General features: G+C 38.1%; 1 protein-coding gene across 4 annotated transcripts in view; it reads left to right on the top strand.

Moving 5' to 3' along the window:
* Positions 1 to 26,663, top strand: part of ACAN (aggrecan) — an 80,937-nt gene that overhangs the window by 47,313 nt on the left and 6,961 nt on the right. Inside the window, exons 9-17 of one of the 4 annotated variants that reach the window (XM_072148510.1) lie at positions 1,270 to 1,397; positions 3,997 to 4,290; positions 6,242 to 6,430; positions 7,015 to 8,994; positions 10,326 to 10,439; positions 22,163 to 22,276; positions 24,071 to 24,229; positions 25,259 to 25,341; positions 26,319 to 26,463. In XM_072148510.1, coding sequence (XP_072004611.1) covers positions 1,270 to 1,397; positions 3,997 to 4,290; positions 6,242 to 6,430; positions 7,015 to 8,994; positions 10,326 to 10,439; positions 22,163 to 22,276; positions 24,071 to 24,229; positions 25,259 to 25,341; positions 26,319 to 26,463 — 3,206 coding nt within the window. Of the gene's footprint in view, positions 1 to 1,269; positions 1,398 to 3,996; positions 4,291 to 6,241; positions 6,431 to 7,014; positions 8,995 to 10,322; positions 10,440 to 22,162; positions 22,277 to 24,070; positions 24,230 to 25,258; positions 25,342 to 26,318; positions 26,464 to 26,663 lie in introns of all 4 variants that reach the window. The other 3 variants (XM_072148509.1, XM_072148512.1, XM_072148511.1) reach the window with 3 other exon arrangements.

Genomic DNA, 26,663 nt, shown 5'->3' with positions numbered 1-26,663 from the left:
CCTGCTGTTTCCTGTCCATTTCCGTGGTGTTTCCATCCTTTTCTGAGGTTCCCAGGTGTTTGGCCAAGCTTCCCTGTGCAGAGCCTTGGTCCCCTTGAAAAATGCTCGAGTCTCCCATTGACTTCAATGGGGTTCGTTATTCGAGACGAGCACTCGAGCATCGGGAAAAGTTCGTCTCGAATAACGAGTACCCGAGCATTTTAGTGTTCGCTCATCTCTAGTTACAATGCTTTTAGGAAAATAGGACAAGTAGAAATGACAGGATTTGATCTACCAGCTAGGTTTACCTTAACACCTTACAATCAGTAAGAGGTTCAAAAACATTACATTTAGACAAAAAACAAATGGAAGTACAAATACAAGACTACAGTGATCAGGAGACAAGTGGGAGGAGAATCCTACCCGTGAGGGTCACAATCTATGTGGGAGGGTAGATGGAGACAAAATGTGAGGGAGCAGAGCAGTGCAGTTATCACTTGTTGTAGGTGACCCAGGAGGGTTTTCAGATTGTGTTTGAAGCATTCGGAGGTGGGGGGCAGTCTAGTATATTTTGAGTTCCAGAGTACTGGAGAAGCACAGGATAAATCGTGGATATGGTTTTGAAATGATGAAGGTAAGACCTTCATAACGTTGTGGTTGTTAGTGGAGCACACTCAATGGGAACAAGATTAAAGGGATAGCCACCTTTAGGAAAGTTTAACAAGCTAAGTGAGAAAACCTAATAGGTCCCCGACAAGGAATCCCTGCTTTGTTGGCTGGCAGGATCACCGCAGCTCCAAAGAAGATTAAACATGGTACATATAATATGGATGACCCTATTAGGGTCACCCACTTACACTTTTATATGTTCCAAAAGTTGGCCAACTCCTTTAAGACAGCAGATGATATTATATGATGTTATAAATACGCCCTCAACATCAGTTTGGTGCTGGTAGCGCCCCACTACTTGGCTGTACACAGCAGGCACCGTAGCTAATAGTAAGCTCCACTAAGGTGCGGCCTACATGATGAGTAAACTATCAGACAATACAGTATGTGCCTACACATAAATGCGGTACTGTTAATAGCTCTGCCAAGGCTTAGGAGTGTTGTTTTGGCTACCTAAACATATTACATACTTTGTCTTCTGGCTACTAAACCTTGTCTCATGTAATTCATGAGGAAACAAACCATATAATCCTTATTTATTTGCTGTTTTAATTTAATCTAAAAGAGTTGCTAAAGATTTGTCACTATGTAAGAGTATTTAAATCACATATTTTTGGGCAGATACCCCATTGTCAAACCACGTGAGAACTGCCATGGAGATAAGAATGGATTCCCAGGGGTGAGGAACTATGGCGTGGTGGATCCATCCGAAGAATTTGATGTATATTGTTATATTGACAAGCTACGAGGTATGTGACCAACCAAATAGTAATAGCAGAAAAGGGGGAAATTAGTGTTATTTATACAAAGCACTTTTTTCTGTGTATGCAAAACTACTGCTGAGATAACTACTACTTTGGTTCCAATGATAATTTAACCATATTATTGTTAACTATATTACTATTATTACAGCTTATGCTTAATATAAGTAGGTGTTTGCTTTTATAAAAACTGTACATTCATGGCATGTGGTAAATCACACATCTCATATAGGTTTTTATTATTGCTGTTACTCTTACAACAAATATAAAATGTATGTCACTGAACCATTCCACACACTCCATCATTATATGTATATATACAGGGTGTAACAATAAAGCCTGGGCGGTGGAATATCATGCAAAATACAGAGAGATAAAAAAAAACTAAAATTATATGTGTCAAATATTTTTTCAAAATCTATCCAATAATAAAAAACACAGCTTCCTACCCCTAACTCCTGTGGGTGGGGTGGGGGGCAATTTTAAAATCTTTAATAGCAACCCCAATTTTTATTGTAGATACAGATTCCCCAAGAGAAATTACATTGATTCACTTTACAAGTCAAATCCTTTTCATTGACAGATGGCGCCGTAATTACAAAAGTTCAAAATGAGTAATAAAATGTTCAAAAATGGGATATCTTGAGAAATACAAATCAGATCGAAAAAAAATATGTGATATGTATTTCTTAAAAATGTATCCAATGATACTAAAGTTGACCTTGCATTTTCACCCCATCCCCCCACATGGGGCTGATGTGAGGGGGAATCACATTTTTTCAGCGTAGCCCAGAAACAATGACGTGGCCTAGTAATTTTCTTTTCTCTTTGGGTCCTGGTTTAATGTTAGTCTCCTCCCCTTTATAGATGGGGGTTCCCAGTTACAATTTTAAAGTTGCCCCCTGCCTCACACACAGGGAGTGGAAATAGGGTGCCGAGTTTGGTAACATTAGATAGATTTTTGAAAAAATATTTGACACATATATTTTTAGTTTTTCAATATTTATTTTGCAAGATACTGTATTCCACTATCCCAACGTGTATATATTACTCTGATGCGGCATCTCTGGGCCCTTATGCCATCCCTAATGTTGGCCTGGCAGGCACAGAAAGAAAAGGGAACCACATGGTATTATGCGTGGTGTGGTTTTCAAGTCCAAATCCATCCAGCCCTTAATATTGACAAGTTTTAAAGGCGGCAAAAGGCTCCGTGTGGAATATGCCATTGGGCAGTTAAAAAGGTTGGCCGATATCATACAATATGTCCAACGCTGATCCTGTGAGATGTCTTAGAATGAATGTCAATGGTGACACAGGTGTAAGATAATTCTGGGGACTCTTAGCATGTTCAAAATAAACATCCTTAAAAATTCAGTGATCATATTATCTCACATTAACATGAAGAGAAAGATCCCATTATCATAGAACTTTTCTTTCTAACATTTTACATGAATGGCCGCCACGTAGTGCTACATTTCCACTGTAATATTTACTGATCATTAAGGTTAAAACCAGGCCCAAAGTGCTAAAACCTTCCAATAAAAAGTCTGACAAATGATACCTTGTAGTGCCACTATACAGACAATTATGGGGATAGTCCTTCTATCCTGTAAGTATGGTTTTAATAAAAATAGAATAATTATTTTGATTTAGTCTATAATATAGTGCTTTAATATTGACAATAAGCTGTGTTCACATCGTTGTGAGGATTTCTATTTGTCTTCTCTGTTATAGGACCAAATAGATATTGACAGAACCCATTACATATAATGTAGTCAATCAGGTTTTCCATTATTCTCACAGTAGAATCCAAGATGCAGATGTCAACATAATCGTAATATTATAGATTTCTACAAGGCATACTGTAAACGCCACATTTTTAGTACTCCATACATAAGTAGCCTGTGGCATGATAAATATAATTTAGTATATTCTATCCAATTTAGTAAATAAATGGCTCAAATAGTGAAGGCAGGGTCTGTATCCTGAAGAGCGTCCCTAGAACAAGTTCTCTAAAGAGCACAAAGGTGTCATTTCCAGTACCGTTTTTATGAATATGCCTTGTATCCGTTACGAAAAAATTAGAAATCATATTTGTAGTTTTTGAGATATGATTAAGAACTCAAATTCGTAAACCTTAACATCTGACAAATGTTCTTTACCTTCTGGAATATAGCTTCAATATTTTAAAGAGACCATCAGTGCTAGATCTATTCTATTTTCTGTACCTGCCAATAAAACAAGTAGGCCAAATATTTTTAAAAAACGTTTTATGGGCAAGAGTATAACAAAATAGGTGAGAAGAAAAGATGATATATCTTTATTGATATAAGATTACTTACAAACAGGTAACGTGGTATAAAGTGAGGGAGGCTTCGCTATAGGCACCCCACCCGTCCTCTCTCACTATGTACCTCGTTACCTGTTTGTAAGTAATATTATATCAATAAAGATAAGAAGATTTTTTGGAAGACTGGTGAGTGCCTTACATCTTTTCTTCTCCCTTATTTTGTTATGCTCTGGACTCCACATGATTTTTGTTTTGCGATGAAAATCCAATAGTTAATATAAGTTTGTTTGTTTGCAGGTGAAGTGTTTTTTGTAACTCAACCAGATCAGTTCACTTTACAAGAAGCCGCTGAGTTTTGCGAAAGCAAGAATGCCACCCTAGCTTCCACTGGACAACTTTATGCTGCTTGGAGAATGGGATATGACAAGTGCAGAGCAGGCTGGATTTCTGATGGTAGCGTCCGTTACCCTATAGTGACACCACGTAAAGTCTGTGGAGGGGATACACCTGGAGTCCGCACAGTCTATGTCCATTCAAATCAGACAGGATTTCCTGATCCCCTGTCAAAGCACCATGCCTTTTGTTTTAAAGGTAAATTCTTGTTGCTAACATTTACAATACATTTTACATAATTATTAGTTTAAGGGCCATAACTTTCTTTTTTATGCAATAATGTATACATTTTTGCAGCATTTTTTTTGTGGCACTTTTTTCATGTTTAGTTTTTTAGGGGGGTTAATGTAATAAAAACTGCAGAAATTAATTAATAATTAGTATATGACGGTCATTTTGATATATAATAAGAATAGTCTGGGGCAAACGGGCTACAATAACAATGTTTTTTATGTAATTTTCCTATGTTTTTTATTTTATTGACGAATATTAATGTGTATTTTAAATATTTATCTATATGTAATTTGTGTGTACATGTTTTAATTTTATATATCCCCTGTGAGGTCATAAATCATCCCTGGAGGACATTTCCACATTTTTTCTTCTTTAATTATTTTTATGTTTTTACTTCTATTTTTCACCTTTAACTGGGGCATCTATAAGAGCCCCAGTTACAGGGGGAAACGACCCCCAGTAGAGGCACATGTTGGAATAGAACTGGACTGGGTCTGATTAGACCCAGCAGCTGTGATTGACCCCTACAGATCTGACGTTCATGTGAGCACCGGGTCTGTATTGTCAGCGGCAAGCACTGGCTCTGCTCCTCTCTTCATCGGTCTGCTTCAAAACAATGATGTGAGGATCGGAGAAGAAGGAACATAGGGAAATAAACTGCATTTTCCTTTTCCCTAGGGTCTCTGGCTGTCTCTGACAGCCGAAGATCCAGTCCTGCTCCTGCAATTAGCACTCGGGTAGAAGAAAACTGCAGACTCGAAACCCATGTTTGCTGATGTCTATAGTCAGTGGGTGGTTGGGATCAAGTTAACTCATTATGTAAAGAGATATTTATGGATTGATCTATTGATTCCCTAGCATAGGTGGCCGATACAAAATTTTAAGATTTTCCACCAGTCTGCCACTTCTGCTTCACAGGCTTGTGAGATAACATCCATTAATAACATGGGCTTTATGTTGCTTAGTCTTTTGTAAGTGAATGGGGCTGAAATTCACTACCAAGCACAGTTACTACTACTGTGTGTACATTGCTGTACTTAGTGGAATGTGAGGGTCACTGTGCTAGTCTCAACTCCCTACTCTGTCTCTTTAAAGAGGTGATCCGCAACCCTGAATATTGTATCCTTCCTGATCCGGAGCCCTGAATCTGTATCTTAGCCTGTTCTCTGTAACCTTTGGACCCTGTAACCTGATCCTGAGCCTGCAGTCTTTCCCGAACACTTGACAGTAGCAGACTATGCTACTTTTATCCTTTCTGTTTAGGCCATAATAGCCTGTTGGAGACAGATGCCACTGTGCAGCATCCATCTCCAGCATCTGTTAAACAGAGACCATCAGTGTGCCCCAGTCATATATAGGAAATATGCATATTTCCCAGAATCCCCTAGTGGAGCATCAATGGCTTTAAGTCTCCAAAAACCTGCAAGGTAGCGTTAGTTAGCAAAGTCTCCATAAGTAGAGCTCTTACTTCCTGACCCTAGTCATATATGGACAGTTTTGTCCAAAGGGAGACACCTTAAACGTTGGAAGCAACAAATCATTGTGTGCTGCCAATGTTCACTCCTTTTACTGCTGACAGAGGGGCCGAGCAAGTAGACATATCCTAAAGTATATATTAGGAATCTGAGGCATATTCAAAACGTAAGGTAAAAGCTAGACATGAATAGAGAAGTACTATGTAAAATGCATTGTCCAGCATTCAATATTTATATAATTATTCATACATTTTTATTCTTAGATCATTTAGGAAGTTACTGTGAACATTCTGTTGTGTTCTGAAAATATCTAGTTAAAAAAAACTCTAACCTTTGGGACAAAATCTGCTCCAAAATGTAAAGAGTATGTTTTATATGTATGACATTTCAATATGGTTTACAGAGGAAAAATAAAATTGTCCTCTTTTTTCACAATGTAGCTCTCCCATTTGAGGAAACCCCAATAACTGAAGAAGAAATAATTCCAGCTCAAGTAGTACCAGGCCTAGAAGGGCTGCCTTCTGGGGAGCCAACTGTGGAAGTGGTGACTGCAACTGAATATGACAACGAGACAGACTTTTGGCTAACAAATGTCACTGCTCTTCCCACCGTTGAAGTACTAGAAACAGGTAAAAAAATATCTCAATTAAATTACTGACCAAAATGTTCAAACAATTGTGATTTTGTTATTGTTGATACAAAAAAAATCTTCAAGTCAAACAGAGGGAGAGCTAAGGATGAGGACACCAATGTGTGTGTCACTTGTATTATCCAATGCTCAAAGTGTCTCAAGTCCAAAAAGAATTTTTTTTACATACACAACTGATTTCAGATATTCAAAAAGATATTTTATTAGTTCATCACATAAAATAATGATAATTACAAAAGTTACAAAAATTAGAAGGTAGCAAAGAATGAACACCAGGTATTAAAAACAGTGTATTCCCAACAGAATTGGGGAGAAGTATCAAAAACAGACACTGGAAACAGGTATGGAAAACATAGTAAGTACGACTGACCTCATGCAACCAAGTGCACACATGAGTATGTAAATGAAAGGTACAAAAGCCAGCTATAGTTGAATTACCATACCGTAACAAGAGGAATACACTGTATGACCCCAGTCAAATCTTCAGATTAAAAAGTTGCATGGCAAATCAGGTATAAATGACATATATACCTAATTGTATGTTTTTGTTCTTTTTTATCAAAGTGAGTCCATCTGCAGTTCCTCCTTTGATCGCTATTCCAGAAGTCAGTGGAGAGGGATCTGTTGATATCAGCGGAGTTAGTAGTGTTCCATCCGGTGAAGTATCTGGAGAAATAAGTGGAGATGTATCTGGAATTTCTGGAAGTGGGGAACCCTCTGGCATAGAAACAAGTGGGTTGCCCTCAGGAATTGAAATAAGTGGAGAACCATCTGCAAGTGGATTACCATCTGGATATGAGCTTTCTGGTGAAATAAGTGCAAGTGGATTTCCATCTGGCGAGGTTTCTGGTGAATTACCATCGGGTGAAGCTAGTGGTCTGCCTTCTGGTTTATTTTCTGGAGATGAAACTGTATCTGGATCAGCTTCAGGAATCCTAGACATTAGTGGACTTTCATCAGTAGACATAAGTGGAGACATTTCTGGTGAAGCATCTGGAATTGATCTAGTTAGCGGTTTACCTTCAGGGCTAGGGTCTGCTAGTGGAGATGTAAGTGGACTGTTTTCAGCTAGTGGTGATCTTAGTGGTCTGCCATCTGGGTTTCCAACAATTATACATGTGGATACAACGTGGGTAGAAGGTGCCACAAAAACACCAGAAACTGAAGCAGAAGGAAAAGGTATAACTGAGTTTAGTGCCTCAGGAGACATATCTGGGTTAACATCAGCTGATTTCAGTGGCATAACCTCAGGTCTAGAAGTGAGTGGTGAATTTTCTGGATTAGACATTAGTGGCCAACCATCTGGATTTTTTGATGTAAGTGGAGATGTCTCGGGTTTTGAAATTAGTGGATTTCCATCTGGAATTAGTGGAGATGTTTCAGGTTTACCATATGTCAGTGGGGAATCTTCTAGTATTAGTGGTGAATCATCTGGTATAATTGATATCAGTGGTGAAATATCTGGATTAGTTGATGCCAGTGGGGATTTATCTGGCATAAGTGGTGATATCAGTGGTGCAAGCTCTGGTATTTTTGATGAAAGTGGTGAATCATCTGGAGTCACACTTATAGATGGAAGTTTAACTGAGTTTTTTAAGCCATTGGAAGGAGAAATGGAAGGAAAGGGGTCTTTAGAAACTAGTGGTTTGTTTTCAGGAGACTTCTCTGGTGAGGTATCGGGGATTTCTGGTGAACCATCAGGGTTTATAGATAGCAGTGGTTTTGTATCTGGATATATTCCTAGTGGAGAAGTAGACATCAGTGGACTCTCAAGTGGAATTGACTTTAGTGGGGAGACATCTGGAACTGGATTTGTTAGTGGTTTCACATCTGGTATTGAAGACATAAGTGGACTCACATCTGGCATCCCTACAATATCCCATATAGATTTTACATTAGTGGAAGCTCCAACAACAGGGCCCTTTACAGAGGAAGCAGGTCAGGGACCATCAGGAGTATTTGAGATAAGTGGATTCTCTTCAGGAGAGGCATCTGCCGAGACATCTGGACTTCGTGATTTAAGTGGAGAGCACTCATCGACACAAGAAAGTGGAGATGTTTCTGGATTTACTTCCGGACTTCCAGAAATAAAACTTATAACTGATGATTTAATTGAAGCTGTTACAAAACCAACAGTTTCACAAGAGTTGGGTGGTGTGACTGTTCCATACATTATTGAAAGCTCTGCCTCAGGAGATATCAGTGGTGAGGCACCACTTTCCATTCCTGAAGTCAGCGGAGATCCATCTGGAATTCCTTTAACTGTTGAAGGAAGTACAGAAGCCAGTGTAGACACATCTGGCTATCAAACTGTTTCTTCACAAGATTTATCTGGTGAAACATCAGTACCTGACATAATAATTAGCACGTCACAACCAGAATCTGAGATAAAAGTTGTCTCAAAGGAACCTGAGGAAGCAAAACAAGACACTGAACTATCTACGTCCGCATCAGGAGATATTACAGAAGAGGCAGCACCTCTGACGCCAGCACCATTGATGGAAGCTCCGCCCCAAGTACTTCCAGATGTAGAAGATGTTGAAGGTACTATATTTAATTTGTCCTATATCATTAGTATAAAGCCTAATATATTCACAGTTTTATAAAGTTATTTATATTAATTTAAATTGCATAGCAGCATTGTGAGTAAAGACTTGATCAGGGGTAATCATGGATAACTTTCTTATGAGTGAACATGAGGAATACAACCATATCTGACCATTAAATGACTTATACTGTGTACCATTAGCAGTTTTAGGCAATATCTCCCAGGGCCGGAATGAGCGGTAGGCAGACATAGGCAGTCGTCTAAGGCGCTACCTCTTCTCTGGCCAAGAGGGGCACATGTCTTATATGTCCTCACGCTAAGAAGGAAAAGCATCCTCATTATTGAGTGTGCAGGCTCTGCACCCTTCCTTCCTCCCACCCACCCGCAGGATGTACTTCTGTGAGCTGGAGAATGGGTGCAAGAGGTTGGAGAAAGCACAGGCATGCACGTTGTATTTTTATTACTGAATAGATGCCGCCTGTTGGATTGAAAGGCTTTCCTCCTATCTCCCAATGAAGAGGTTAATTGTTAGCCCATGCTGCGTGCAGGAAATGTAAGTGCATGTACATATGTGACTGTGCATTACACTCAGCATGGGACATTAATCAGTGATTCTACACCAGTTTCTGGCATATATGGAAAAGGTGAAAAAAGGCATAAAACATAACTTTTAATCGATAAACAATAAAAACACTTGATGAACATGCAACTTGACAATTGGTGGAATGCGAGCAGCAATACCACAATGCACAGAAGCCCAGACAAGTCTAGTTAAAATAGTCACTAATACCACATATAGGAAATATATAGTAAAGAGTAGAACTTACCCATCTTCAAAGGGCAGGGGTAGGTGGGGGCAATAAAGATAGTAAAACAGCCATTCAAAACACCCCAGGTCAGGTGGTAGGTATTAACACTGCCCACAGAAGTCCCTATGGCTACTCTATCCATCAACCCCAAGAAAAAGCTCCTGCCCTTACAAGGACAGTCCCAGAGAATCCCTATCGGTCTCTAGGGGTCTCTAGGGGTCCCTGAGTGTGTGGGTGGAGACAAACTTCTGTGAAGTTTCCCATAGACAGCATATAAGGAAAACAGGATATTCTGTCACAAATAGCATAAAGGGCATTATAGAAAGATGCTTGGCGTCTCCTTCCTATCGCCATAAATTTATTGGAATTTGTAATCGGATATCTTTTTGGGATGAACATCTTGGGGGAACCAGACATATTAAGCAGATATCCTCCTGAATAATCTGAAATAATCTTATATTAATTCTTTTTTAAAAGTAAGAGATAAAATGGTAAATTATGTTTTTTGGTGACAGCAGGCATTATTGGGACATGTGCAGATATCCAGTGTGGAGCTGGAACATGTGTAGAAAATCAAGGGAGAGTTCGTTGTCTGTGTCCACCAGGATACGGAGGAGAAAGCTGTGACATAGGTAATTAATGTTATTATTTTATTCATATGTTTGTAATTTATGTGCTTTTTTCGTGCTGTTCATCAAAAGGAAACTGCTATTAATGGGTTTCTTCAACCATATGACCTTAAAGGGATTGGCCACTCTTTTACATATGTTGCCCAAGTGGCTTAACTGCCTTAATAATAATCCCTAAATGTTCATCAAGTGATTCATCATTCCTGCTACTTACTTTAGTGATGTCTGCAAACTCTCCATTGATGTCTGTCACTGATGAATAGGAGAGGCTGCAGCAGGAGACTTATGACTCATCCTGGTCTCCCCTCTCCCTGTGTCTGTTAGTAAGACAGACTGTGAGAGAAAAATCCACAGTGGGTGATGCCATTAGAACAGACTGAAGGAATGACAAACAGGAAGTTGTGTATATATGCAGTAAATATCTAATGGACCAGATCTATTGAATAGTGGCCAACCCTTTTAAGTCAAAACATTGCTAATGAAGAATATCTGCTGAAGGTGGTGGTCCTGATGAATGTTTATGGTAAAGAAGCTTACAAACTGGTAAAAGGTAAGGCAAAAATAGGTTTCACTCTATACACACTATAAGGAAATTTAAGTTTGATCATGTGGAGCAATAGAATTGTAGTTTTTGTTTTTTATCTGCACATCATTTTATGACCATGTGATATATAAAAACTAGTATAATATCAATACATGTGGCATAAAAGATATCATAGCACTTCAAGAACACATCCTAGTTCTACAAAAGAATATTACATCAGCGATTCTTCCCCTAGTTTCTCACTTTTCTGTAATGCTATTATTTTGTTTCATATTACAATTAAAACTGATAAATATACAAAAGATATTGGGGGTCATTTACTAAGGGCCCGATTCGCGTTTTCCCGACGTGTTACCCGAATATTTCCGATTTGCGCGGATTGTACCTGAATTGCCCCGGGATTTTGGCGCACGCGATCGGATTGTGGAGCATCGGCGCTAGCATGCACGCGACGGAAATCGGGGGGGCGTGGCCGAACGAAAACCCGACGTATTCGGAAAAACCGCCGCATTTAAAAACCGAAATTGTGTCGCTTGGGACGCGCTTACCTTCACCTGGTCCAGCTTGGTGTATTCCGACGCGTTCAGTTCATTTTCAGCGCAGCAGCGCCACCTGGTGGACGGCGGAGGAACTACCTTCATAAATCCCGGCCGGACCCGAATCCTGTTCAGAGAACACACCGCTGGATCGCGAATGGGTCGGGTAAGTAAATCTGCCCCATTATCTGGATGTCCCAAGAGTTCAGTTCTGACCCCTTCTCACTGCCCTCTACCTGCTTGTAAGACAGCTGGCTTGAACAGGATCCTCTCTTTGTACACAATCAGTAGTGGTTTAAAGATTCTTAAAGGGGTATTCTCATTTCGACATTCACATGCAATTTCATTAATCTGCCATATATACATTTCTTCAATTAGATGTTATTAAAGAAAATTTACCTATGTGAAGATATGTGAAGATAATTTCTCATAAACATAGTTATATGGTCCCTTAGAAACAAGACTGTGTCCTTGGATACGACCACCTCTGCTGGAGCAATTGCGCAAAGAAACAAAACGTTTTTGTATATGAAAGGATCAGGATTCACTGCGTGACCCACAGCCGCCCTGTGGTAAAGATCCCTGAATCCAGGTGGTCATACAGGACTCAATAGTGTATGTCTGGCCACTGCTTCCAGAATGTGGGGTGGTCGTATCCAAGGATGCAGTCTTGTTTCTAAGGGACAACATGGCCACATTTATGAGAAATTATCTTTACACAGGAACATTTTTTTAATAACATCCAATTGAAGAAATGTTTACATATGGCAAATGAATTAAATTAAATTTGAATGCCCAGATGGGAATACCCCTTTAAGCCCTGACCCTTGACTAAGGCCACCCATTGGCCCATATTTATTGAACTTGCTGATCAAGGGGAGATTAGTGGAGCAGACGGCCACGCATGACCATTCTGCTCGATTAATCTCCATGGAGCTGATGGATATTGGATGAGCGCGGTGCTCGGGAATTCCCATCAGCTCCATAGAGATAAATGGAGCAGAATACTCATGCACGGCCGTCTGCTCCATTAATCTGATGGTGCAACGAGGGATGCGACGGGCTTCTTGTTCTCATGATCTGTGGGGGTCTCAGCACTGAGACCCCCACTGATCAGCAAGTCCATGGGATAGGGCCTATCTTTCCTTCATGGAAAAACCCTGTTTGCGCCAGTTTTCTGCCTGACTTTGCACTGAAAACAAGGTGCAAACAGGTTATACATGTAATTATGAAGTGCCTGCGGCAGTTTTTTGTTGCGGCTGCACTATGCATTCTAGTGCAGAGTTGGACCGCGCACCACATTTGTTACTCAACAGAATTGTGTTACACACTCTTTGTTAAAGCTGGTGCACCCTTCTCGAGGAGTGCAAGGAGCACTGTGCGCCATTTTTGATGAATCTGTGGCACTCTGCACACTCGACATTTTTGTAAATGTGGCTTATACTGCAGCCATAAATATAACGGATCTGGATCAAGCCTTTTGTTCTTCAAAAGATATTTTCAGGAACCTGAAATCTCCTACAGACCAAAAACGCCATGGGCAAGATCATCTACAGATGATTTCTAGGTTTCATATGGACAATATCATTCACATATATGAAAAGCACATTTAAAACACATACTCCATTAGTATACATTTTTTATATTTTGTAGTAAAACAGAAACCCGTCCACCATGAGCCCCTTATGCACCAGGATCCGGATACTGCTACTCCTGCCCCTCCCACTGAATCTTATATAGCACTTAAAATATAGGTCATGTAAGTTCAAATCTGCATCAATAAACCAAACGTGGAATTTGCTGGATATTCTCCGGTGTGTCAACCTTAGAGTCCCACAAGAACAAGTAAAGAGAAAGAGAATTGGCTTCAAGACTATTACCCAGAATCTGAAAAATGGCTGCTTTTGTCTAAAAACATATGCTATTCCAGTCCAAGGGTTAGGCCTAGTAATGCAGCTCAGCCAGCTTGAAGTGAAAATAGATGATTTGCAATACCACATTCGACCTCAGAACATAAATAGCACTGTTTTTGTAAGATAGCAGTCACATCACCAGATCAATTTTATTTTACTTATTTATTGTACATATACCATAGCCGAGGGAAACACAGTAATGGGATTATAGAGAAGGACTTTTCTGACTTCTTCTAATAAATAAAGTTATTAGAATGCATGTTCACATTATATTATATATTATGATACTGTTTCAAAATAATGTTATTACAATTTTCAAAGGTTTTACTTGATGAACGAAAGGTTAGGAAACAGGAAAAAAGAGGAACACGGAGGGTGGCGCCTCGGGTGATATCGTTTGACAGATGTTGGAGATTCAAATGAAGAGTAGAGGGTGCTCACCTGGTTTTTTCTTGGTTTTTAGGCACATCAAATATAGTAGGGTCCACAGATTCCAGGCGATGGTATCTCAGATGGTAGTTACCATTTTACAAGTTTCAGATTCTCAAAAAGGTTTCTGGGTGGTATAGTTCTAGGGTTCGTTATACCAACTATGCAGCTACCACAACTCTAATGTGCCGGGGTCCCATTAGGGTCCGGAAGACAAGTGGAAAGAGTATTGCGAAAGCGAGTTTACATGGAGCGCTATTTAGTAATAACTTACCCCAACAATGGAATATACCAGTCTTGAAACCAACAAAAGTTTTTTTTAAAAACTTTTTAATATTATTTCAAATCAGTTAAAAAAGTAGTATATAAATCTTACAGACAAAGTCCAAATGACGCGTTTCGGGTCACAGACCCTTTCTCAAATATAGGACATAAATGAAAAATCACATTAGTATTGCAGTCTTTAAATAAAGAGTAAGTGTGTACTTACAATTGTGATGCCGTGCGGTGAATGGGTAGGGCGAAAAAGGCGCGAAGTGCAGGTTTTTGGCGCGCCAACGGCAATGAGCCGAGTGGCGCATGCGCAGTAGATTATGGCGCGCCGACGGCATTGAGCCGGGTGGCGCGTGCGCAGTAGGTTAATGTCAGAAGTTGTTGCCGGAAGTACCGGAAGATCAGCATAGTGTGCGGCTGTCATGACAACCGAGCATGTGATCTCGAGGTTTAGGACTTGTAATGTTAAGGGAAATGAGATAAGTGATTTGTGAGTGTTTGATGCGCATGTCAGGATTTAGCGCTATTGGTTAAGGAGAAGGACAATAAATATACTAGGGTATGGAACGCAAACAATAAAGAAGGTCCATTAATATTTGCCATAAATACTAGATAACAGTCAGTCAATTCATTAAATAAATAAATAAATAAATAAATACATAAATGGATGTATAACTGGACAACGAATTATTAAATGAATAGATAAATGAATAAATAATAATAATAAATACGCTCTCATAAATACTTTAAAAGAATAAGTTAGTATGGAAATAATCAATAATAGAAAGGAAGGGCATGAGGACTATGACTACATATATAAGAATATGATCTGATATAAATATCAAAAAATAAAAATCAATATATATCAATACATGTATGCTAAAAGCAATTTTATAAAAATGTATGTTCATATGGACTAGAGTTTGTAAAGTAAAGGGAATGGTATATTCAGATGGTGAAATAATAATATTTGTCTCAAAATACGTTTTCTAGGCTTTCGTTTAATCCTGTGGGTGTCAGGCATTGTAGTTTGAATATCCAAAACATTTCACGTTTCTTCAGGTAGTTGAATCTTTGAGGTGTATTAGATTTTATGTGTTCTATAGGTGTAATGTTAAAATCACCCATGTTGCAACTGTGGTGGGTGGCTGCGTGGCGTGAGACACTATGTAGAGCGAAGCCTTTTTCTATATTTTGTCTGTGTTTGTTGAGTCTTTCCCTCAATGGTTGGATGGTGCGTCCAATATACTGAAGTTTACACTTACATTCCAATAGATATATAACGTATTTTGAGCTACAATTGAGAAAGCTCTTGATGGGGTAGGTTTCTCTAGTAACTGTAGACATAAAATTACTTTGTTTGTGTGTGATTGAGACGCAACATTTACAGCGATTATGGCCGCATTTAAAGCTCCCTAAAAGTTTCGGAAAGAAAGAAGATTTCGCATTTGATATGGCTACCTCTGGTCGAAGGCGACTGGGTGCCAGAATATTCTTGAGGGTTTCAGATCTTCTGAAAGTTATTTGTGGTTTTTTGGGAATCGAATTCCTCAGATAGGGGTCATGCATAAGTATTTCCCAATTTTTGTTAAGAATTGTACGAATCCTTTGACTATCAGTTGAAAAGGTTGTTATAAAGTTGACGCTATGGGTGTTTTTGTTAGTGTCTTTGCTTCTAGGGAGTAAACAAGTTTCTTGTGAAAGAGCTCCTGCCTTCCTGACAGCTGTTTGGATGAGTGGAATGGGATATTTCTTGGCTTTAAACCGTTTGGTTAAGATGTCGCTCTGATAAGCATAGTCTTCATCGTCCGTGCAGTTTCGCCGAATTCTTTTGTATTGTCCATAGGGGACATTCGTGAGCCATTTTTTAAAATGACTACTACTAAAATCTAAAAAACTATTGCTGTCAACTTGCTTAAAAAACGTTTTTGTTTTGATGTCGCCTTCTGGAGTATGGAAGACTACCACATCTAAAAATTCAGCATTGTTATTGGTAATATTACAGGTAAAATCAAGGCCCCAAGAATTCTCGTTGATGTCTTTGATAAAATTCATAGCCTCTTCTTCTGTACCCCTCCAAATAATAAAAATATCGTCAATAAATCTTTTATAAAGATAACAGTATGAGAAGGATGCATGTTGGTATATAACCTGTTCTTCAAAAAGTCCAACGAATAAGTTCGCAAAGCTGGGGGCGAACTTGCTCCCCATAGCTGTGCCACGTCTTTGTAAAAAGATCTTATTGAGGAAGGTAAAATAATTGTGTTTGAGGATGAATTTAGTTGCTCGTAATAGGAAATTTGCCTGTGGTTTATCTATTGAAGGATCTTTATCTAAATAGTGGGAGATGGCATATATTCCTAGGTCATGTGGTATATTGGTGTACAGGGATGAAATGTCCATTGTAATAAATAAAAAGGAATTATCCCATTTACACGTGATTACTTAATCAGACAAGTAATCACGTGTAAATGGGATAATTCCTTTTTATTTATTACAATGGACATTTCATCCCTGTACACCAATATACCACATGACCTAGGAATATATGCCATCTCCCACTATTTAGATAAAGATCCTTCAATAGATAAACCACAGGCAAATTTCCTATTACGAGCAACTAAATTCATCCTCAAACACAATTATTTTACCTTCCTCAATAAGATCTTTTTACAAAGACGTGGCACAGCTATGGGGAGCAAGTTCGCCCCCAGCTTTGCGAACTTATTCGTTGGACTTTTTGAAGAACAGGTTATATACCAACATGCATCCTTCTCATACTGTTATCTTTATAAAAGATTTATTGACGATATTTTTATTATTTGGAGGGGTACAGAAGAAGAGGCTATGAATTTTATCAAAGACATCAACGAGAATTCTTGGGGCCTTGATTTTACCTGTAATATTACCAATAACAATGCTGAATTTTTAGATGTGGTAGTCTTCCATACTCCAGAAGGCGACATCAAAACAAAAACGTTTTTTAAGCAAGTTGACAGCAATAGTTTTTTAGATTTTAGTAGTAGTCATTTTAAAAAATGGCTCACGAATGTCCCCTATGGACAATACAAAAGAATTCGGCGAAACTGCACGGACGATGAAGACTATGCTTATCAGAGCGACATCTTAACCAAACGGTTTAAAGCCAAGAAATATCCCATTCCACTCATCCAAACAGCTGTCAGGAAGGCAGGAGCTCTTTCACAAGAAACTTGTTTACTCCCTAGAAGCAAAGACACTAACAAAAACACCCATAGCGTCAACTTTATAACAACCTTTTCAACTGATAGTCAAAGGATTCGTACAATTCTTAACAAAAATTGGGAAATACTTATGCATGACCCCTATCTGAGGAATTCGATTCCCAAAAAACCACAAATAACTTTCAGAAGATCTGAAACCCTCAAGAATATTCTGGCACCCAGTCGCCTTCGACCAGAGGTAGCCATATCAAATGCGAAATCTTCTTTCTTTCCGAAACTTTTAGGGAGCTTTAAATGCGGCCATAATCGCTGTAAATGTTGCGTCTCAATCACACACAAACAAAGTAATTTTATGTCTACAGTTACTAGAGAAACCTACCCCATCAAGAGCTTTCTCAATTGTAGCTCAAAATACGTTATATATCTATTGGAATGTAAGTGTAAACTTCAGTATATTGGACGCACCATCCAACCATTGAGGGAAAGACTCAACAAACACAGACAAAATATAGAAAAAGGCTTCGCTCTACATAGTGTCTCACGCCACGCAGCCACCCACCACAGTTGCAACATGGGTGATTTTAACATTACACCTATAGAACACATAAAATCTAATACACCTCAAAGATTCAACTACCTGAAGAAACGTGAAATGTTTTGGATATTCAAACTACAATGCCTGACACCCACAGGATTAAACGAAAGCCTAGAAAACGTATTTTGAGACAAATATTATTATTTCACCATCTGAATATACCATTCCCTTTACTTTACAAACTCTAGTCCATATGAACATACATTTTTATAAAATTGCTTTTAGCATACATGTATTGATATATATTGATTTTTATTTTTTGATATTTATATCAGATCATATTCTTATATATGTAGTCATAGTCCTCATGCCCTTCCTTTCTATTATTGATTATTTCCATACTAACTTATTCTTTTAAAGTATTTATGAGAGCGTATTTATTATTATTATTTATTCATTTATCTATTCATTTAATAATTCGTTGTCCAGTTATACATCCATTTATGTATTTATTTATTTATTTATTTATTTAATGAATTGACTGACTGTTATCTAGTATTTATGGCAAATATTAATGGACCTTCTTTATTGTTTGCGTTCCATACCCTAGTATATTTATTGTCCTTCTCCTTAACCAATAGCGCTAAATCCTGACATGCGCATCAAACACTCACAAATCACTTATCTCATTTCCCTTAACATTACAAGTCCTAAACCTCGAGATCACATGCTCGGTTGTCATGACAGCCGCACACTATGCTGATCTTCCGGTACTTCCGGCAACAACTTCTGACATTAACCTACTGCGCACGCGCCACCCGGCTCAATGCCGTCGGCGCGCCATAATCTACTGCGCATGCGCCACTCGGCTCATTGCCGTTGGCGCGCCAAAAACCTGCACTTCGCGCCTTTTTCGCCCTACCCATTCACCGCACGGCATCACAATTGTAAGTACACACTTACTCTTTATTTAAAGACTGCAATACTAATGTGATTTTTCATTTATGTCCTATATTTGAGAAAGGGTCTGTGACCCGAAACGCGTCATTTGGACTTTGTCTGTAAGATTTATATACTACTTTTTTAACTGATTTGAAATAATATTAAAAAGTTTTTAAAAAAAAACTTTTGTTGGTTTCAAGACTGGTATATTCCATTGTTGGGGTAAGTTATTACTAAATAGCGCTCCATGTAAACTCGCTTTCGCAATACTCTTTTACTTGATGAACGGGTATAGTATGACAAAGCAACACACTGGACAAATAATACTCAGGTCAATAGATCGCCTCCTAAAAAAGAAGAAAATAGGATATTGCAGATAAAGTAAACTTTATTCAAAAGTGTTCTAGGCCCCTTGCACACAAAAGTGAAATGAAGACATGCACTGGTCATTTTCTTAGCGCCTATTATACTGTATGTCGCCCTTTATGGACCATGGGTGTTCATGAGCCAACTACCCGTGCCACAAAAGATTATTTTTGGCAAAAGTTGATAGAATGGGAATGGGGAAAATACATTAAAGGACTTGTATTTCTCCCCTTCTGACTCTAAAACCTGTATCAAAAATTGTAGGGATGATACCCCTCTCCGCCCATAGGAAAAATAAATAAATAAAAAACTGAGTGAGAAACTGTAGCTTCAGCTGCACTATGCTTTTCCTAGAGCTGTTGTTGAGTTTTTAGCTTTAGTTCTACATTTTACAACTTAAGCTCGTTAGACTAGTGACGCACTTTTTTATTTTTTTGATGGAAATTTTTCTACAGTTTATAAACCAAAGCAAGGTATGACCCGAGCAGGAATGAGAAGATTAAGGATTATTGGGTCCAATATATGTAAACCTTTTAATAAGTGGCACAGCCATCACATGCCACATCATGATGTTCCGACCATTGAATATTCATATGGGGACATGTATCAAACTTTTGGCTTGCCTTTTTCTAAAATTTTTGAGACTTTTTATTGTGCTTGTGCTCATTTGCGACTTATTTTGCTCCATTCAATGTTTGCAATTGTCTAGTTTTCTGCAGTGTTCCCTGAGTATTCACCCTAATCCAGATGTGAAAGTTGCAACTTTTTAAAAAAGGCACAAAAAAGGTGCAAATTGCGACTTTTGGAGACTTTTATTTTAAAAACTCGCAATCTCACTCAAGACCAAACTCTACATGTATCAATGAGGAAAAAATGCTAAGATACATCTGACCAGCAGAAAAGCCAAGAAAAGTCTCAAAAAAACAGATGGACATAGCCCGACTTATGATACATGTGGCCCATTGTGTGGTATTTAAACCTATGCCAGTCCAGGGTTAGCGTAGATTTCAGCTATAGCCTGGGTCAGTGTTCTTGAAAATGTAAACAATGCAAAACATGTGCTTCTCATTCCCAATCACAAGGGTTTAGGTCGAAACGCATATGCCATCTGGAGTAACTCCTCCCCATTGCATTTGAATTGATTTTAGAAACACAATGTGAACAATGCTTCAGGAGTGAGAAGATGTCAAGCAATGTTGTCAGATTTCAGCTTCTGTTACACAGATTTTTATTCCAGGAGGATCGCTAATATATTTTTTAGTTTTTAGAATATATTTATTAACTTGTGTGTAGCAGATAATGGACTGATGTAACACATATTGTACCATGTTTTATTTTCATGTGATAAGTCGGCTTAGGCAGTTTGCTAGTTATATCTTCACCATTACCGTAAGAAAAGTTTTTGAATAAAAAGCATCCAATGGCGTAACAGGATATGAGTTGATATTTTAGGTGTGTATATGCTGTATGACACTGTGATGTGTTGTTCTCCTTATTTTGTTTTTCTTAGGATTTATGTGAGAGAGTTCGCAAGTGACCCGCTAGATGCAAAGAGGAAGCTTAAAATGTCCTAATCTCCTGCCTATTAAAACTCCCACCAGCCCCCGCTGTATGCCTTGCTTTAGCTAAATGCCTAATTTTCCCTTTTACAGCGTGCTTAAAACTTAATTGTTGCTAATTAAAAAATTAAAAAGGAGAACGAGTTTCTTGGTCAGCTGGTGGGCATTCAGAGCTGGTTCAAATTGCTGTTGCTTGCTGACAAACACAGAGCATGCTGGGCCCAAAACTTTAACCCTTTGTGCCATAGGCCATAGAAAATGTATCCGGCAGTAACGTTGAGGTATTAGCTTGTCAGACTCATCTCCCATTCTTCAGTTGATTGAATTTACACAAGATTACCCAGGGATAAATTATCAATAACCATTCAGTATTCACAGAAAAAAATGTTTTTTATTCACAATTGATAAATTTTTTTCAGAAACACGTTCACGAGTAATCTAATTGGACTACGGGCTATAAACAGTAGGTTTTATTAATGATAACAAGTGACCCTTGTGAAGCCCTTAGTGAATACAACATCAATACAACAATAGAATTTTTTTATTTTGCACATTATGGGAAAGCACTTAATCACAGGAAGTTAGACATCCAAATAATGACAAAGACGTCCAATGTCAGATTTTTGTTTATTCCATTCCTTTACTTTAAGTCTCATTCTACTATATAATGTAACATACTAGACTTCATTTAGTTAGAAAAGATTGTGTGGAGCTGAATCATTAAAATAATAACTACATTTTTGGACACATTTTTTGAAAAAATAATATGAACTATTACGTATTCTTGCTTTTATATCATAGACCAAAGAGCTTTTGCATATTACATTTTCAGTTTTGTCTATTACTGGATCTTTCATTTGATGGATACCACAAGTGCCTGATGGACCTAGGGAGGCATTCAGTAGTATTTTTCCTATAAAATCTGAAGAGTTTCTAACTCATGATTGAATGTGTTGGGTAATATCACTACAAGAAGGTTCTACTTCATTTGAAGAAGAGCCTAGAGTGCACTATTTAGTAAACATAGAGCAAACCTCTTCAAGACTGCACCATTGAGAATACTTCAGATTTCCTGGGAAGTTTTCAGTCATATTATATGGTCTTATGTAGACTGGCCATCTTCTTTTAGAGAAATGCCACCATAGACAACAACTTGACATCATTGTATATGATTCATATTAGAAGCCACAACATTGTACAGGAGCGTTTTATAAAGAACCCTAACATTATCTGCTGACCCCAGCAGGGTTTCCATCCAAATTTTCACTGTTTAAATGGCGAGAATAAATCATAGATGTAAACAGAACCTTACTTTCCCACTAAAAGCGGCAGCTGAACAGTAATGCCCAAGTTACCACAGAAGTTATCCTTTTTCAGAAGAGTAGCAAACTAGGAGTCCTAATGGCAAAACCTTGATTTTTTACAGACGTTGATGAGTGCCTTCCAAGTCCTTGTGTGAATGGAGCTACCTGCGTTGATGGCATCGACACATTCAAATGCTTATGCCTTCCCAGCTACGGAGGGGACCTATGTCAGATCGGTACGACCAATGTGGCTTGAGCTAATTGTACTAACAACTGCATCCCACTCAAAAATAGCGTCCCTCCTTCCAAAGCAAATGGTTGTGTGTGGTTCTCAGTGGGCTTTTTGCTAATACAGGCCTACATGTGAGAGAAACGTCAATAACCTGTTTTTGTTTCCTTCAGTTTCTCTTGTCTTCCTCCACTTATAATGTGATTTATTCCAGATTACAGGACTTTTCCCTCCATAGGACTGCATCAAGGCTGAATTACATCTTTACTGTTCTTCTCTTAAAAGTTTAACTACCTGCAGGTTCCTTACCTAGGATACAACCACTATAGGCATTCTCCACCCAAAACTGTATTTTTGGGAGCGGATGAAATTTTTTTAAGCCTTAGACTTTTTTTAAGGATGTTCTTGATAATTACCAAACATTCAGTGACATTAATATATATATATATATATATATATATATATATATATATATATACATATATATATATATATATATATATATATATGTGGCCTTGTCCCCCTTCCATTTGTAAACCTCTGTTTTTAATTATGTTTTTCCCTGGATCACAAAGTCAGTAATTGGGGGGTAAAAGTCTTGTGTGACTACAAGAGGCCAATAAAAAGTAATTATTTTTACATTATGTATTCTATTTTCTAGAAATATCACTTGAAAATACTCTCAACTTAATATGTTAATTGGAGTTTTTTATTCGTAATATTCCTAGATGAAATGTTCAGTGAAGTGAAATAAATCATTTTTGTATGCTATTGTAAAGACAACACATTTGTTAAATACTTTAAAATATCCAAAATGACTCCCTCTACTTGCCTATTGAATAGTAACATAGCATAAGCTCTTCTAATTAAATGGTGGACAATTTTAGTTCAAGTGCAAAGCTCATTTTAGTAAATGTTATTAGCTTTTTTTTACACAAAGTTTGCCGTGCTGCACCATAAGTAAGGGGAACTCAAAGTAGAAAAATGTTTTTCAAACCACAAACATTGGAGAGGTTGTCCAAGGTTTAATACTGATGATTAGTCCTTAGGATATTTTATTAAATCAGTAGGGTTTTCCGACCAGTAAGCTGCCACAGCCATCACATGTGCTCCGCCTATGGGGCCAGATACAGACAGTTCTGTTCACTGTAGTGTCAATGCTATATATGGGAACAGAGCAACAGCATTGGCAGCATACACCATAGACGTGACAGCCATGTCTAACTCTATAGTCCCTCTAAACAGATATTTAACACTCATACCAAGGATTGGCTATCAATATTTAGTCTTAGACAAGCCAACAACAGTTCTTGCTTTAAAGTGGTGATCCAGAGGTTGAAAAGCATTGCAGCTTTCTTCCAAAAACAGTTAGTTGCAGTACCCATGATCAGGAAATGAGCTGTTTTTAGAAGAAAGCGGCCATATTTGTCAATCTCCAGACAACCTCTTTAAGGATTTTCTGTATTAGACACAATCTAACCAGAATTACGTGAAATATTTAAAATGTCGGCAAATGCTTGAGTGGCATCTTGGAAGGCACCTGCAGATAAAATTTCTTTTCTTTTCCCTTCGTCGTGATTTTCTGTATGCTTGGTGGTCTGATCCTTCCTTCTTGTTACTCCAGAATCTCAGGAAAAGAAACTAAGTAACAATCTCTATTTCTTTTGATGTCAGTGACAATTTTGGATTCTGCAGGTTCTGAACTCTCCTGAGAAAATCCTGTAAGAAGACTTATGGTGGACACAAAACTTCAATCAATCGATGTTTTCTCCTCACTTTAATCTTCTCTTGTATCTCCTAGATCTTGAGGTGTGTGATGAAGGATGGACAAAATTCCAAGGACACTGCTATCAACACTTCTCACAGAGAGAAACCTGGGTTGATGCTGAAAATACCTGTCGTAGCCATCAGTCACATTTATCAAGTATCTTGACCCCCGAAGAACAAGAATTTGTGAATGGTTAGTACTGTTTTTGTGTAATCTAATGTACACTATGGGGCTCATTTACTAAGGGTCCGAAGCGCGCACTGTCGTCAGGTTTCCCGACGATTTTCAATTTGCCCATAAATGCCTCTGGATTTTGGCACACGCAATCGGATTTTGCCGCATCGACGCCGGTTTTCACGTGACAGAAATGGGGGGGCATGGCCATCGGACAACCCGACGGATTCGGAAAAAACGCGGAATTTAAAAAATAATTTGTGTCGCAAGATCAGCACTTACTAGCAGGTGAACAGGTGAACTCCAGCGGACCTCAGCGCAGCAGGATAGGGCCTAACTTGCTGATCAGTAGGGTTCTCAGTGCTGAGACCCCACATATCACAAGAACGAGTGAGTGCAGCACTATTGAGACTATCATCTCCATTAATCTGACGGACGCCTTGTTCTTGTGATCTGTGGGGGACTTAGCACTGAGACCTCCACTGGTCAGCAACTCGTGGATAGGGTCTAACTTTATTTCGTGGGAACACCCCTTTAATAACTTTAAAAGTATTTAAAATCTTGCAAAAATTTCTCAGTAACTTTTTAATACTTTGGTGTAAGCTGTGCAAAGTGACCAGCTCATTGATTTGGAAACTGTACAATCTTTAACTATTTTACTGTAACTGTGCTGATTCTATGGAGTTATTGAACATTTTGAAGAAATAAGACAATTTGTTTTGTTTTTTAAAATTCTGAATTCGGCCAAACCCGGACTTCAATGGTTCCATCGCTCATCACTACTTAATGATGATAATAAATCTTTATTTATATAGCAGCTTCATATTCTGCAGCACTTTACAAATAATGGGGCCATATACAAATAAAATAAGACATTACAGAGTACAAACCATCATTTGAAACAATAGGAGTGGGGGTCCTGCTCACAAAATCTTTCAGTATATGAGGATGAGGGGGTGACATAGAAAGTGGCAGTGCATTACATTGTATGAAGCCTCTTCTATCTGCTAACCCTTAGTTGTATATTAACCATATTCCATGTAACAGGTAATGCACAAGATTATCAGTGGATTGGACTTAATGATAAAACTCTGGAGAATGACTTCCGTTGGTCTGATGGCAGTCCTATGGTAAGTGTCTTTAACCATGTACTTATACTCAAAGCGCAAAGGTATCTGGTCCTGGTTATAGTCATTTGAGTTTCCTTGGGTTAGATCTGGGCTTTCTCTTGTTAAATAAAAACTTCAGTATTCTACATCTAGTCTTATAGAAACCATTTAAAGCTCCAGATCTGGAAAAAGCCCTTTATAATATAGGTTATACCTGTGTTATATTCATAACTTACATAAAATTACCACATCGGACATCAGAAAGCAGTAACAGATCACATCCTAACACTAATGTCTAATAAGATTGCAGTATATATGATTCAGTATAATATAATTAGCTTTTTTTTATTATTATTATATTTGTGCCACTCACCTAGCAAAGTTAGTCACGCCAGAATATTTCAGTGTTGCACCTGATATATCTTTAAAATCCAGATATGACTTATAAAAAGTCACAATTTTGGTGCAAATTGTAGTAAAATGGTAAAATGTTGGCACTAATTGCAACAAAATTGCATAATTAAACTCCAGTTCTGAGCAGGTAAGAGCTTAGAAGGGGTTGCATAAGATTGTAAGACTTTTGTGTAACTTAACATTAAAAAAAGGTAAAAAAAAAAACAGATACACACACACACACATATATATATATATATATATATATATAAACGAAAGGTAAGCAGCACTCCAAGACATCCGATGTCCAGAAGCAAAAAGGTGGTATTCTTTATTCCATGTTTAGAGGTACAATAAAGTCCTGCGACGTTTCAGCTCCCAAGGAGCCTTTTTCAGGTGTACACCTATACAAACCTGATATATGATCCTCTAAGATAAATAAAAGTCCACCACCCCCCACAAAAAGAGACACAAATGTCCTGACTAAAGATAAAGTTTCATCAATAAACCCTGCAGTTCCCACCATGGGCTTAACATACTTAACACTACAATTTGATTTTCTTCCCTTACCATTGAAGAGTATCTTATGTTTTTTTTGCTATTAGCTGTATGAGAATTGGAGACCAAACCAGCCAGATAACTTCTTCGCCACAGGAGAAGATTGTGTGGTGATGATCTGGCATGAGAGAGGCGAATGGAATGATGTACCCTGCAATTACCATCTACCATTTACATGCAAGAAGGGAACAGGTACTAAATTATCTAAAAGTGGTGAAATGTGAAAAAGAATTGAAATGGTCACCAACTTTTCAATAAAATTAGCATTGATGAATATAACAATAATACGAGAAACTTTTAGAATACCTTATCAAAGCATAATGCTTATCTCTTCACCTACCTTTTCTTATCATTCTCCCTAATTCGATCATCAACTGCTTTCCCTCTGAAAT

The sequence above is a fragment of the Engystomops pustulosus genome, chromosome 4 (assembly GCF_040894005.1).
Source record: "Engystomops pustulosus chromosome 4, aEngPut4.maternal, whole genome shotgun sequence".
Lineage (NCBI taxonomy): Eukaryota > Metazoa > Chordata > Amphibia > Anura > Leptodactylidae > Engystomops > Engystomops pustulosus.
Note: the sequence above shows the minus strand (reverse complement) of the source record. Positions and strands in the feature narration are given on the sequence as shown.